Source organism: Mustelus asterias, chromosome 15, assembly GCF_964213995.1.
Source record: "Mustelus asterias chromosome 15, sMusAst1.hap1.1, whole genome shotgun sequence".
NCBI lineage: Eukaryota > Metazoa > Chordata > Chondrichthyes > Carcharhiniformes > Triakidae > Mustelus > Mustelus asterias.
The window spans coordinates 77265261-77280172 of record NC_135815.1 but is presented as its reverse complement, the minus strand read 5'-3'; the positions used below and the strand labels follow the sequence as shown (position 1 = coordinate 77280172).

At 45.9% G+C, this 14912-nt stretch overlaps 1 protein-coding gene across 1 annotated transcript in view; it reads left to right on the top strand.

The window, feature by feature from the left end:
* Positions 1–14650, top strand: part of LOC144504740 (solute carrier family 22 member 3-like) — a 32410-nt gene extending 17760 nt beyond the window's left edge. The window contains exons 6-11 of the mRNA XM_078230484.1: positions 5817–5923; positions 8906–9120; positions 10085–10193; positions 11235–11347; positions 14391–14490; positions 14590–14650. Of these exons, the coding sequence (XP_078086610.1) occupies positions 5817–5923; positions 8906–9120; positions 10085–10193; positions 11235–11347; positions 14391–14490; positions 14590–14650 (705 nt within the window). The remainder of the gene's footprint in view (positions 1–5816; positions 5924–8905; positions 9121–10084; positions 10194–11234; positions 11348–14390; positions 14491–14589) is intronic.
* Positions 14651–14912: the final 262 nt, after the last annotated feature.

Here is a 14912-nt window from a genome sequence, read left to right as displayed (position 1 = left end):
CGGCTTTCAATTTATCGAAGGCCAATCGGGCCTCTGGCGTTAGGGGAAAAGTCGTGGACTTAATGAGCGGACGGGCTTTGTCCGCGTAGTTGGGAACCCACTGTGCATAATAAGAGAAGAAGCCTAAGCATCTTCTCAGTGCTTTTGCACTAGCAGGCAAGGGAAGTTCAGAAAGGGGGCGCATACGGTCTGGATCAGGGCCAATGACCCCGTTTTCCACCACGTATCCTAGGATGGCTAAACGGCGCGTACGAAACACACACTTCTCCCTGTTGTAGGTCAAGTTCAGGCGAGATGCAGTGCGTAGGAAGTTCAGGAGATTCGTGTCATGGTCCTGCTGGTCATGGCCGCAGATGGTGACATTATCCAGGTACGGGAAGGTAGCCCGCAGCCCGTTCTGGTCCACCATTCGGTCCATAGCACGCTGGAAGACCGAGACCCCATTGGTGACACCAAAGGGAACCCTGAGAAAGTGATACAAGCGACCATCCGCCTCAAAAGCCGTGTATTGTCGGTCCTCTGGGCGAATGGGGAGTTGGTGGTAGGCAGACTTGAGGTCTATGGTGGAGAACACCCGGTACTGCGCAATCTGATTGGCCATATCAGATATGCGCGGGAGAGGATACGCATCCAGCTGCGTATATCGGTTAATGGTCTGACTGTAGTCAATGACCATCCGGGGTTTGTTCCCGCTCTTGACCACCACGACCTGCGCTCTCCACGGACTAGCGCTGGGTTGTATGATCCTTTCTTTGAGGAGCCGCTGAACCTCAGATCTAATGAAGATCTGATCCTCAGCGCTGTAACGCCTACTTTTAGTCATGATGGGCTTGCAGCCTGGCACAAGATTCTGGAACAAGGAGGGTGTGGTGATCTTCAGCGTCGAGAGGCTGCAGGCGGGGCGCGTTGGGCAATTTGAAGGCTGCTGCTGTTTTCCCACTGCCAGTGAAGGGAGTGGCCCACCGTACTGTAGGATTACACTCCTCAAGTGGACCATGAAGTTTAGTCCGAGAAGTATTGGCGCGCAAAGATACGGCAACACGAGGAGCTTGAAATGCTCGTAAACTGTGCCTTGCACCTTCAAAGTTACCACGAAACTCCCTAGCACGGCAACAGACCGGGACCTTGATGCCATAGAGATTGTCTGTTTGGCAGGTTGAATCTGGAGTCTACACCGCTTCACAGTGTCTGGGTGGATAAAGCTCTCAGTGCTCCCGCTGTCAAACAGACAATAAATCACGTGGTCATTTACCTGGATATTCATCATAGATTTGTCAAGTCTATGAGGCTTGGCCTGGTCCAGGATGATCGACACCACCGTTGGTTCATGAGCGCCACTGCAGGCAGCTGAAATCGATGAGGAGGACCCCTGCTGGTCGTTCGCGGTCAGTGTCGACCAACATGGCCGCTCCCATGAGTCGCACGTGGGTGAGGGCGCCAAACTCAGTGACCCCTGGTGGTCACACACGTCCAACTCCGTCGACCGTAATGGCGTCGTCCTGGCCTCGCACATGGACGAACCCCTCGATGACTTCGACAACGAAGACCCGAGCTCTGAAGAATCGCAGGCCGCACTGCCATTCCTGGGTTTAGATCGGCACACTTTCGAATAGTGCCCTTTCTTACCGCATGCGCTGCACAACATAGCTTTAGCGGGACACCGTTGCCAAGTATGCTTCGCTCCCCCACAGAAATAGCACCGCGGGCCGCCCGGAGCTGCTGCCGTCGTCTGGCCCGAGTGTGAGCACGCCATTACGCAGCATTTCGAACCCGAGGGACGGGGAGGGATTGGCGACTGCTCCTGCCACGTTGTCTCCACATGGTCCTCCGGATATAATACTAAGCTTTTGGAGGCCGTCTCGAGCATCTCCGCTAGCTTGATGGCCTGGGTAAGATTAAGGTTACCCTTCTCCAACAGTTTAAGTCGAATGTACGACGATCCGACCCCCGCCACAAACGCATCTCGGGCGAGGTCGTTCATGCTCTGCTCAGCCGACACAGCTTTGCAGTTACAGCCCCTGGCTAGCTGTAGGAGCTCGTTCGCATATTCCTCCATCGTTTCGCCAGACTGCCGTCGTCGAGTGGCTAGGAGGTAACGAGCGTGTATCTCATTAGGTGGTTTGATATAGCGCTTCTTCAGAAGCTCAAGGGCCTTAGTATAATCGGTGGCTGGACGGATCGCGAGGTAGACAGTGTCGCTTACCCTCGCATGGAGGACCCAGAATCTGTCATCATCTGTGGTGACCGCTGCGGAGGCTGCCAGGTAGTCTTCGAAACACTTCAGCCAGTGGTCGAAGGTGTTAGAAGCGCCCACACATGTGGATCTAGTGTAAGGCGTTCCGGCTTCAGAATTTGCTCCATACTCTCTTTTTTTTTCTTCGACGAGAGTTTAACGACAGTAAATAAAATTGATGCGCTACTCAAACACGAGGCCTGAAGCTCGGTAAATGAAAGGCTTTTATTTACTGTAATGAAGCAGCCAGTAATTATATACACTATCCCAGACTGAAGGGGTCCCGGCCAGAGCAGGGACTTTTATACCTCTCCCAGGAGGCGGAGCCCGACTGGGATGTGCCACAGCACTACAGTACAAAGGTGTAACAACCCCACCCTAACCCCAACAGCAACAATAGCACAACCCAACAGTAACATATGTACATCCTTGTAGTACTGGCCAGCCCCTGGCTCAGTACTATCCAGTGGGAACCAATGATGGTTCACCACACTACGACAACGGATGAACCCCTACAACTTCACTGGGCTTGCAAAATCTCACTAACTGTCCTGGCTGGAGACAATACAGACCTTTTTAACCTGTGCTTAACCCTCTCTCCACTCACATTATCTGTACCTTTAAGACTTGATTACCTGTAAAGACTCACATTCCAACCACTATCTTATAAATTGAGTTTGTGTCTTTCTATGCCCTGTTTGTGAACACAACTCCCACTTACCTGATGAAGGAGCAGTGCTCCGAAAGCTAGTGCTACCAAATAAACCTGTTGGACTTTAACCTGGTGTTCTGAGACTTCTTACTGTGCTTACCCCCGCCCAACGCCTTCATCTCCACATCAAGTTTCAGGAGGCCAGGCCGCAATCAGGTGTAGCACCACTGGGTGGCGATAGAGCTGAAATTCACACCAGCGAGGTTGCTATGTCTTTCAGCAAGGCTTGCTTTGAGGCCTGTGATGGGCACTGACTGCAAACTCTGGGTCACCAGGGCAAAGTGTTGTTTTTCCCAATTCATCAGTTCATAGAATTTATCCCTCAATCAATCTCTCAGAAACTAATTATCTGGCCGTTGCTGTTTTTGGGAGCTTGCTGTGCACAAATTGCCTGCCAAATTTCCAACAGTACAAGAGCTGATACACTGTGTCGAGTTTGCACGCTCTGCCCGTGCCTGCATGGGTTTCCTCCAGGTGCTCCAGTTTCCTCCCACACTCTAAAGGTGTGCAGGTTAGGTGGATTGGCCATGCTAAATTGGTCCTTAGTGTCCCAAGATGTGTAGGTTAAGGGATTAGTGAGGTAAATGCGTGGGGTTAAGAACATAAGAACATAAGAAATAGGAGCAGGAGTAGGCCATCTAGCCCCTCGAGCCTGCCCCGCCATTCAATAAGATCATGGCTGATCTGACGTGGATCAGTACCACTTACCCGCCTGATCCCCATAACCCTTAATTCCCTTACCGCTCAGGAATCCATCCATCCGCGCTTTAAACATATTCAGCGAGGTAGCCTCCACCACCTCAGTGGGCAGAGAATTCCAGAGATTCACCACCCTCTGGGAGAAGAAGTTCCTCCTCAACTCTGTCTTAAACCGACCCCCCTTTATTTTGAGGCTGTGTCCTCTAGTTTTAACTTCCTTACTAAGTGGAAAGAATCTCTCCGCCTCCACCCTATCCAGCCCCCGCATTATCTTACAAGTCTCCATAAGATCCCCCCTCATCCTTCTAAACTCCAACGAGTACAAACCCAATCTCCTCAGCCTCTCCTCATAATCCAAACCCCTCATCTCCGGTATCAACCTGGTGAACCTTCTCTGCACTCCCTCCAATGCCAATATATCCTTCCTCATATAAGGGGACCAATACTGCACACAGTATTCCAGCTGCGGCCTCACCAATGCCCTGTACAGGTGCATCAAGACATCCCTGCTTTTATATTCTATCCCCCTCGCAATATAGGCCAACATCCCATTTGCCGCCTTGATCACCTGTTGTACCTGCAGACTGGGCTTTTGCGTCTCATGCACAAGGACCCCCAGGTCCCTTTGCACGGTAGCATGTTTTAATTTGTTTCCATTGAGATAGTAATCCCATTTGTTATTATTTCCTCCAAAGTGTATAACCTCGCATTTATTAACGTTATACTCCATTTGCCATATCCTCGCCCACTCACTCAGCCTGTCCAAATCTCTCTGCAGATCTTCTCCGTCCTCCACACGATTCACTTTTCCACTTATCTTTGTGTCGTCTGCAAACTTCGTTACCCTACACTCCGTCCCCTCCTCCAGATCATCTATATAAATGGTAAACAGTTGCGGCCCGAGTACCGATCCCTGCGGCACGCCACTAGTTACCTTCCTCCAACCGGAAAAACACCCATTTATTCCGACTCTTTGCTTCCTGTCGGATAGCCAGTCCCCAATCCACTTTAACACACTACCCCCAACTCCGTGTGCCCTAATCTTCTTCAGCAGCCTTTTATGGGGCACCTTATCAAACGCCTTTTGGAAATCCAAAAACACCGCATCCACCGGTTCTCCTCCATCCACCGGTTCTCCTCCATCAAATGCCCGTGACCACTGAAGTGCTCCCCAACAGGAAGAGAACAGTCTTGCCTGGTGATTGTCGAGCGGTGTTCATTCATCCGTTGTCGCAGCGTCTGCATAGTTTCCCCAATGTACCATGCCTCGGGACAGCGGTCACGGGCATTCGGCCTCTGATATTCGGGTAAGCGTTCTCCAAGGCGGCCTTCGCGACACACGACAGCGCAGAGTCGCTGAGCAGAAACTGATAGCCAAGTTCCGCACACACAAGGACGGCCTCAACCGGGATATTTGGTTTATGTCACACTATTTGTAACTCCCACAGTTGCGTGGACCTGCAGAGTTTCACTGGCTGTCTTGTCTGGAGACAATACACATCTTTTTAGCCTGTCTTGATGCTCTCTCCACTCCCATTGTTTTGTTTCTTAAAGGCTGGATTAGTTGTAAGTATTCGCATTCCAACCATTATTCATGTAAATTGAGTCTGTGTCTTTATAAGTTCTGTTTGTGAACAGAATTCCCACTCACCTGAAGAAGGGGCTTAGAGCCTCGAAAGCTTGTGTGGCTTTTGCTACCAAATAAACCTGTTGGACTTTAACCTGGTGTTGTTAAACTTCTTAGAGAGTTGGTAACCAGAGGGCACAGATTTGAGATTGTTGGCAGAATAGCAAGCAGGGCGATGAGGAGAATTGTTCTCTATCAGTGAGTTGTCGTGGCGTGAAAGGCATTACCTGAAAGGCTGGTGGAAATATGATTTAATAGTGACTTTCAATAGGGAATTGGATACTTACTTAAAAAGGAAAAATAGCCAAGGTAAAGGCAATGCTCCCTCTAAGCTGCAGAGTGCCTGGTTCTATGGCATTCAGGAATGTACTTCACAGGATCTGGGCAAATAGGTCGCACACAAGCAAAGTTCCCTTTAAGATGTATGCGTAGTCCCGTGTTAGTCTTAAAGGGACCATGCAGTCCAACTAGCTAATTGCAAACAGAACTTTGAGGGAATTTAAAATTATTTTATTCCAATGACACGACTTCCTGATGTTTTTCAGATGGTAAGAGGAGAGAACAGTTCTGAAGAGATCAAGAATCCTTCCTTACTGGATTTATTTCGGACACCACAAATGAGAAAGCGGACACTTATTTTGATGTATTCTTGGTGAGATCACAAATAGACACTGTAGATGGTAAGATGCGTTACTGAATGAATGAGATTGTTTGGCTCCCATAAGTATAATGATGCTCTACTATTGTATACTATTCGCATGACCCTTGTGTAGGGACTAGATCAGAAATTCCAAGATATATTATGAAGTTAGACTAGACCCCATTCTATTAACACACCAGGAAGCTTTTATCAAAACAAACTTATTTTAACAAACAGTTTAACTATAACAAATGAATTAGCTTAACTTTACCAATTGAAATACTTAAGCATGACAAGATATAATTCTTAATTTCTAACTATCTCTATATTTTTTATTCGTGGGACATGGGCGTCGCTGGCTGGCCAGCATTTATTGCCCATCCCTAGTTGTACTTGAGAAGGTGATGGTGAGCTGCCATCTTGAATCGCACATACTGTTGACACACAATGTTGTTAGGGAGGGAATTCCAGGATGTTGGCCCAGCGACTGCGAAGGAACGGCGATATACTTTCAAGTCAGGATGGTGAGCGGCTTGGAGTGGAACTTGCAGGTGGTGGTGTTCCCATGTGTCTGCTGCCCTTGTCCTTCTAGATGGAAGTGGTCATGGGTTTGGAAGGTGCTGTCTAAGGATCTTTGGTGAATTGCTGCAGTGCATCTTGTAGATAGTACACACTGCTGCTACTGAGCACCGGTGGTGGAGGGAGAGGATGTTTGTGGATGTGGTGCCAATCAAGCAGGCTGCTTTGTCCTGGATAGTGTGAAGCTTCTTGAGTGTTGTTCGAGCTGAACCCATCCAGGCAAGTGGGGAGTATTCCATCACACTCCTGACTTGTACCTTGTAAATGGTGGATAGGCTTTGGGGAGTCAAGAGGTGAGTTACTCGCTGCCGTATTCCTAGTCTCTGACCTGCTGTTGTAGCCATTTATTAATGTGGTGAGTCCAGTTGAGTTTCTGATCAATGGTAACCCCAAGGATGTTGACAGTGGGGGATTCAGTGATTGCTACACCATTGAATGTCAAGGGCCGGTGGTTAGAGTGTCTCTTATTGGTGATGGTCATTGCCTGGCATTTGTGTGGCGCTAATGTTACTTGCCACTTGTCAGCCCAAGCCTGGATATTGTCCAAATCTTGTTGCATTTGAACATGGACTGCTTCAGTACCTGAGGAGTCGCGAATGGTGCTGAACATTGTGCAATCATCGGCGAACATCTCCATTTCTGACCTTATGATGGGAGGAAGGTCATTGATGAAGCAGCTGAAGATTGTTGGGCCTAGGACACTCCCCTGAGGGACTCCTGCAGAGATGTCCTCGAGCTGAGATGACTGACCCTCCACAACCATCTTCCTCTGTACCAGGTATGACCCTAACCAGAGGAGAGTTTGCCCCACTAACAATTGATTCCAGTTTTACCAGGGTGCCTTGATGCCATACTTGGTTGAATGCGGTTGAGTGCTTGATGGTTCACCCAGTGAAAACTCCACTGACCTACTGACTACTTTCTTTTATTCAGACTTGGGATGTGTGTGTTGCTGGCTAGGCCAGCATTTATTGCCTATCCCTAATTGCCCTTACAGCTGTATGGCTTGCTAGTCCATTTCATGGAGCAGCCATATTGCCTTGGACTGGGAATCACAAGTATTATGGTTCTTGTGAGAGGTATGTTTAAAATTCAGCTCTGGTTTACCTGGTGCCGATCTGTCTACAGACCAAACAGCTCCATGCTGAGAATACAGGAGAATAATTAATCCTAGATAATGGGGTGTTTGTTTTAATGCATTTTTGTTTACTCTTAGTTTTCCCCCTGGGGTTTCAGAGTAGAGTTTAATTAGGTTGATTGACAAGAGACAGAGTTATGTGAATGGGCGGAATTAAGTTTACAAGGGGAAAACAGGTTAGTTTCTGCCTGATCCTGAAAGAAGCAAGAGTTGTTTTTCTCTCTCTCTGGAGGCTGCTGTTTGAGTGTCGGGAGACAGGAATCCCACTGTATCTCTCTCCAGAAGTGTGCAAATGCTCTCAGACTGTTAACACATAGCATCACATAAGCCTGTGATGTTTGCTAACTGATTTTGAAGAGGGGCTTAAATCTATGAGAAATATTGCTTAAATTGGAACTAATAGAAATAGACTAGCAGTTAAGAATTATATCTTGTCATGTTTTAAGTATGACGGAGGGAAGGCCATTGATGAAGTAGCTAAAGGGTGGCATGGTGGCACAGTGGTTAGCACTGCTGCCTTACAGCATCAGGGACCTGGGTTCAATTCCAGCCTCGGGTGACTGTGTGGAGTTTGCACATTCTTCACGTGTCTGAGTGGGTTTCCTCCGGGTGCTCCGATTTCCTCCCGCAGTCCGAAGATGTGTGGGTTAGGTTGATTGGCCATGATAAGTTGCCCCTTAGTGTCAGGGAGATTAGGAGTGTAAATATGTGGGGTTACGGCGATGGAATCTGGGTGGGATTGTTATTGGTGCAGGTGAAATAGGCCAAATGGCCTCCTTCTGCACTATAGATTCTCTGATTCCATGAATTGGTAAAAGTTAAGTTAATTCATTCATTATAGTTAAACTGTATTGTTAAATAAAGTTTGTGTTGATAAAAACTTCCTAGTAGGTCAATAATACCAAAGATGTGCGGGTTAGGTTGATTGGCCAGGTTAAAAATTGCCCCTTAGAGTCCTGGGATGTGTAGGTTAGAGGGATTAGCGGGTAAATATGTGGGGGTAGGGCCTGGGTGGGATTGTGGTCGGTGCAGACTCGATGGGCCGAATGGCCTCCTTCTGCACTGTAGGGTTTCTATGATTTCTATGATTTCTATGAATACCTGGAGTAAAACACCTTATCCTCACACTAATGTCGCAATCAAAGAAAATAGTTGGGGTTTGGCCTAATTTCATAATGTACCTTGGGGTTTCTGATCTGGTCCCTAACAGTGGGTTCAGAGGAGGAATGGCTTGAGTGATGTAGCAGTTTATTTGATTGTGCTTCCTTTTCTCTCAGGTTCACCAGCAATGTGGTGTACCTCGGGTTAATCTTGCGTTTGGGAATCCAGGGAGGTGATAGCTATGTTGACCTGTTTGTAGCTGGAGCTGTGGAACTGCCGGCAACATTACTGGGTTTCCTGCTGGTTGAACGTGTGGGAAGGCGGAGTCCCTTTATGGTCTCCCAATTACTGGCAGGAACATTCTGCCTATTAGCAGCGTGTGTTTCAGAAGGTAAGTGCTGACTGCTTCTGTATCAAAAAATTTATCTGTACAACACGTGGGAGAAATGTTGAAAAACTCAAGTTTTAAAGTGGACTTTGTGCTTCATTCTTCCGGAGATATTCTGCCTTTTCGTAAGGTGTTATCTGTTAGTGTCTTAATTTTAAGAGTGAAATCTGTTTCATGTCTTATTGGGATGATCACTGTTGGGGTAAAATCTTGCACTTGCTATTATTAAATTGCAATTACACTCAAACAGTGGCACTCAGAGTATTAGAGTTCCCAAGACCATCCTGACCATAGCCTAGATTTCCCCGTGAGCATTACCACAGAATTGTTATGGTGTAGAAGTAGGCCATTCGGCCCATCGTGTATGCACCAGCTCTCTGAATGAACATTTTGCTCACCAAAGCCTGCTTCCTTATGAACCAGGCCCAGTACTGGCTGCTTGTTTCTCTGTACACACTCAGTGTCCCCCTTCACTCACTTTGGGATAACGTGTGAGTGAAGGCTGCGCAATAATAATTGACAATTGTTTTTGAATATTTAGATGGGTGGCTTACCTTCTGGAAAATTATTGTCTGTACTCATTGGAGTTTAGAAGAATGAAAGGTGACCTTATTGAGACATAAAGGATTCTCAGGAGGTAGATGCAGAGAGATCTTTTCCTCTTGTGGGAGAGTCCCGGACCAGATGGCAAAATCTCAGAGTAAGGGGTCGCCCATTGGAGACAGAGATGAGGACCATTCACGATCTCATTGAATGGCGGAGCAGACTCAATGGGCCAAATGGCCTAGTTCTGTTCTTACATCTTATGGCCTATTGCCCATTTTAGGGGCATTTCCTTAAAAATGTAACTTGATTTCATGGTTGTGTTTAAGATTTGGTGGAAGTCTTGTAGCAGCTGTAACTGAGTGCTCTCCTGTGTTAGTAACTCATTGCACCTTATGTTACCTTTGTTTTTTTCATCTTGAAGATATGCACTGGCTCAAAACTGCTGTTGCCACACTGGGTAGATGCGGAATAACGATGTCAATCAGTATACTTTTCCTTGTGACCAATGAATTGCAACCCACGTCAATAAGGTAACTAATTAAAATCTTTACAACAATCTTAAACTGTATGAATAAGGGATAGATACACCATCACAGTACGACGGTTAGTTGGTAACCGCTCTGGGAACCCAGCGTTGACATTGCTACTAACTTAACTGATCGCTTTTGTCACTTGGTCATACAGAACCTGAGTATTGTTGAAAAAAGAGACAAGCTGTCAAAGTTTTTCAGCTTGCACACATCAGGGTAGATGTAAGAATGTCAAATTTAAAAGGGGAGGAAAACAATTTATACTGCATGAGAAATGGGTGCTGATTGGTTGGCAAGTTGATTCTAATTTGTTGAGGCATTGCAATGGAAAATTCACCAGGGAACTATTGTCCCCCCATGCTTTGATTTAAGTCAAAAAAGGCACCATGCCTGGACCTGTTCCTTTTGCTTATAGAGGACAGGCTCGTGCATCTGAATGTATGAAGCTTCGAGCGAGAATAAGTGAGCCACATGGTGCAACTTTTAATGCAAATTCTTAGTGTAATTCTTTTTCAGTGCAAATAATTTTTGTCTTGCTACAAAAGGAGAGCTGCTATCAAAGCTTTTCTTCTTGTATTTATCAGGACAGCTCACAAGATAAAGAAAACAACAATTTATACTGCATGGGAAGAGAATGGCGGTGGTTGGCAAGTGGACTCTAATTGAGGCCTTGAAAAAGGCACAATGTTCCCTTCTGTCCAGGCATTCGCAATCAAACAAAAGCTTGAGGGGCAGCCATTCCATGGTTCATTCCCCATGGCAATGCCTTCATCAATCAGAGTTGACCTGCCAGGTTGAATTTGAACAACAGCTTGGCAGTTAACAGTTAACTGTTCCCTGTTGCATTTGCCATGCCAACATCTCTACCAATCAAAGTCCAGTGCCAACCAATCTCATCTTGGGCAGTATAAATTGTCCACTTTACTATTGGGTTAACTTTCCTAGTGACTGCGAGATGGAAAGCTTTGATAGCATGTCTCCTTTTCTCAACAATACTCAAGTCTGTACCACCAAATGAGAATTTTTGTTTTAAACTAACAGGAATTTTGGCGTTTCGATATGTTCATCCCCGAGTGCTATTGGTGGGATCGTAGCCCCATTTGTGCTCTTCAAATTAGCAACCGTTTGGAGTGAACTTCCTCTGGTAATTTTTGGTGAGTGTTTTTTTAATTTATTCTTTGCTGGGACGTCGCTGGCAAGGCCAACATGTTTTTTGCCCATCACTAATTGCCCTCAGATTGAGTGGTTTGCTCGGCCGTTTTATGGTCAGCCACATCACTGTGGCTCCAGAGTCTCGTAAGCCAGACCAGGTAAGAATGGCAGATTTCCCTCCCTCTGGGATATTAGCAAACACGGTGGGTTTTTATGACCATTGATGATAGTTTCATGGTCACCGTTATTGAGATTGGGGCCGGGATTTTACCGACGCGCCTGCCCCGATTCCGGGGGTGGGCGAAGCTCAGAGAACAACATTCTCCATAGGCCTTGGGCGGGATCGTACAGCCCCTGCTGGTGTCTCAGTTTCACTGCAACAGGGGCAGAGGTCACCCAATGTCTCAGTGTTGCAGTGAGGATTGAGGATTAAGCACCTAGAGAAAGTTAAACTGAGCGGAGTGATCTGACATGGATTTTGTACAGGATAGGTCATGTCTAATAAACCTAACTGAACCTCTTTGAGGAAAAGATTTAGGGAAATATTTATGGGTGTAGTTAAACGGACTTCAGAAAGTATTCACAAGTTTCCACATAGGAGACTGACCTTACTACAAAATTGGTTAAGGGAGAGGAGGAGAATCTATGCTCAAATCTTCACTATACTTATTAGTGACTCAGTTAATACAATGGTCACACAAAGATTGGTGGAACAGATTTTCTAATATAAAATTACAAAGAAACAATGACGGATATCCAGAAAGATCTTGACGAATTGAGAGTTCATTCTGGAGCAAAAGAGGATAGATCAGTACTTTAAAAAAAAATTTTGAGCAGCTAGGAACAGGCCTAAGAACTTTAGGGATTCATGCCTACGCAACACTGAAACGTCAATGCAAAATATTCATCAAACAATGTTGATGTAATGCTGCTGGCCTTTGCGGCTAAGAGGGTTAGAATGTAAGGGAAGCAAGTTTTACAACAGCTGTATAAAGCAATGGTTAGACCACATCTGGAGCACCGAGTACAGTTCTGGGCATCATATCTTAGAAACTATCTCCTGGCCTGGAAGAAGTGTGCGTCCTATCTTTTAGTTATGAGGTGTCCAGATCACCAACAACCTGCCCTGGTTCCCCCACGCCGACACTACAGTTAAGAAAGCCCACCAATGCCTCTACTTTCTCAGGAGACTAAAGAAATTTGGCATGTCAGCTACGACTCTCACCAACTTTTACAGATGCACTATAGAAAGCATTCTTTCTGGTTGTATCACAGCTTGGTACGACTCGACTCCTGCTCTGCCCAAGACTGCAAGAAATTCCAAAAGGTCGTGAATGTAGCCCAATCCATCGTGCAAACTGGCCTCCCATCCATTGGCTCTGTCTACACTTTCTGCTGCCTCGGAAAAGCAGCCAGCATTATTAAGGACCCCACGCACCCTGGACATTCTCTCTTCCACTTTCTTCCATTGGGAAAAAGATACAAAAGTCTGAGGTCACGTACCAACCGACTCAAGAACAGCTTCTCCCCTGCTGCTGTCAGACCTTTGAATGGACCTACCGCGCACTAAGTTGATCTTTCTCTACACCCTAGCTATGACTGTAACACTATGTTCCACACTCTCTCCTTTCCTTCTCTATGAATGGTATGCTTTATCTGTATTGCGCGCAAGAAACAATACTTTTCACTGTATACTTATACATGTGACAATAATAAATAAAATGAATCAAAATCATCAGAGTGTTACCAGAGTACAAGGATTAAATTATGAGGCGAGATTACATAAAATAACCGACATTGCTGTGGATCTGGAGTAACAGGTAGACCAGACCAGGTAAGGAAGGCAGGTTTCCTTCACTAAAGAGCATCAGTGAACCAGATGGATTTTTTGACAATCCATGATAGTTGGTTTGTGGCTGAAAATCCTCAGTTTTATATTTCATAATTATTTAATTTAAATTCAACCAACTGCTCTGGTGGGATGTGAACTCATGCCCCAAGGCATTAATCTGGGCCTTTGGATCACTAGTCCAGTGATATTACCACTACACCACCACTTCCCCAATATCAGGAGCACACCAGGAGGAAACTCAATCTTACATTAACAATACAACAGAATTCCAACTATGCGTGCTACACCAGAACAAAATACAGCACGTTTGTTCATAAATAAGTATTGAAATAAAAATAAATACGTTGATTTTAGAAATCTGAAGTGAAAGTGGAAATTGATGCTATGGTTTTTTATATTTGTTCATGGGACATAGGCATCACTAGCATTTATTGCCCAACCCTAGTTGCCCTTGGAGGGTAGATCAGAGCCAACCACTTTGCTGAGACTCTGGAGTCACATGCAGGCCAGATCAGGTAAGGACAGCAGATTTCCTTCTCCAAAGGACATGAGTGAACCAGATGGGTTTTTCCGACAATGGTTTCATAGTCATCAGTAGATTCTTAATTTTTTGATATTGAATTCAAATTCCACCATCTGCTGTGGCGGGATTCGAACCCAGGCCCTCAGAACATTAGCTGAGTTTCTGGATTAATGGTCTAACGATAAGACCACTCAGCTATCGCCTCCCTGTGACAGATAGCATCAGAATACAAGGGATAATTAGCAGTGTTGACTTTTGTTCTTTGTAGCTGAGAATTAATGTGTCAGCTACATCGGCAGAAACATTTTCCTTTATCCGTTCTCGAGATGTGGGCGTTACTGACCAGGCCGATATTTATTGCCCTTCCCAGATGCTTCGAGCAGGTGGGAGTAAACGTTCTTCTTCAACCAATCCAACTATATTGATATAACCCTGGGGCTTGCTGGGCCACTCTGGAGAGCGGTTCAAGAGTTTCCAATGTGTTCTGTCGTGACTTGCGACTTTATTTGTGTACTTTATTTAACCTGAGACAGCCAAGTTTAGGTTCGCATTTTCTATGCATTCAACTTGCCCAGAAGTTTCCTAACTTTGGCCAGAACCATTGTGGACTCGAACAATGCAGATTAGCAACAAATGCAGTGGACTTTAATAGGTCTCCCTTTTCCTCCAGGTGTCCTTTCTCTGGCAGCCGGTGGTTTGGCGCAGCTTCTGCCTGAAACCAGGGGCACGAGGTTACCTGAAACGGTCGACGATGTGGAAAATATCATGCGGTAACTATCAACGTGGGGCCTGTGTTTGAGAGGAGGTTGCTGTGCTTACTTTGGAACTGTGACCGGTGGCTCACTCTCTGTTCTGATTTGTACCGACAGGCTTTATGAATATGACCAGGATGAATGCAAGGAGATGATTGACCTCCACGTTTCCACCTAGGGATTGAAGAGAAACGTGTGGAGGAGGGCCTTGCCAAGCTGGCTCCATCCTAAATCAGAACTTAAGAAAAAAAGAAATCTTACTTATCAATGACATTGCAATCAGTTACATTCATTCTGCTGGTAGAGTATTGTGTAAAGGCAAAATTGAAGGAATAATTTTCTACTTAACGTATCAATTGGAAATCTGTTGTGTATTATTCTCATAAGGTTGCAAAATGAACAATAATAGATTGGCTGCTACAACTTATGTGGGAAACATA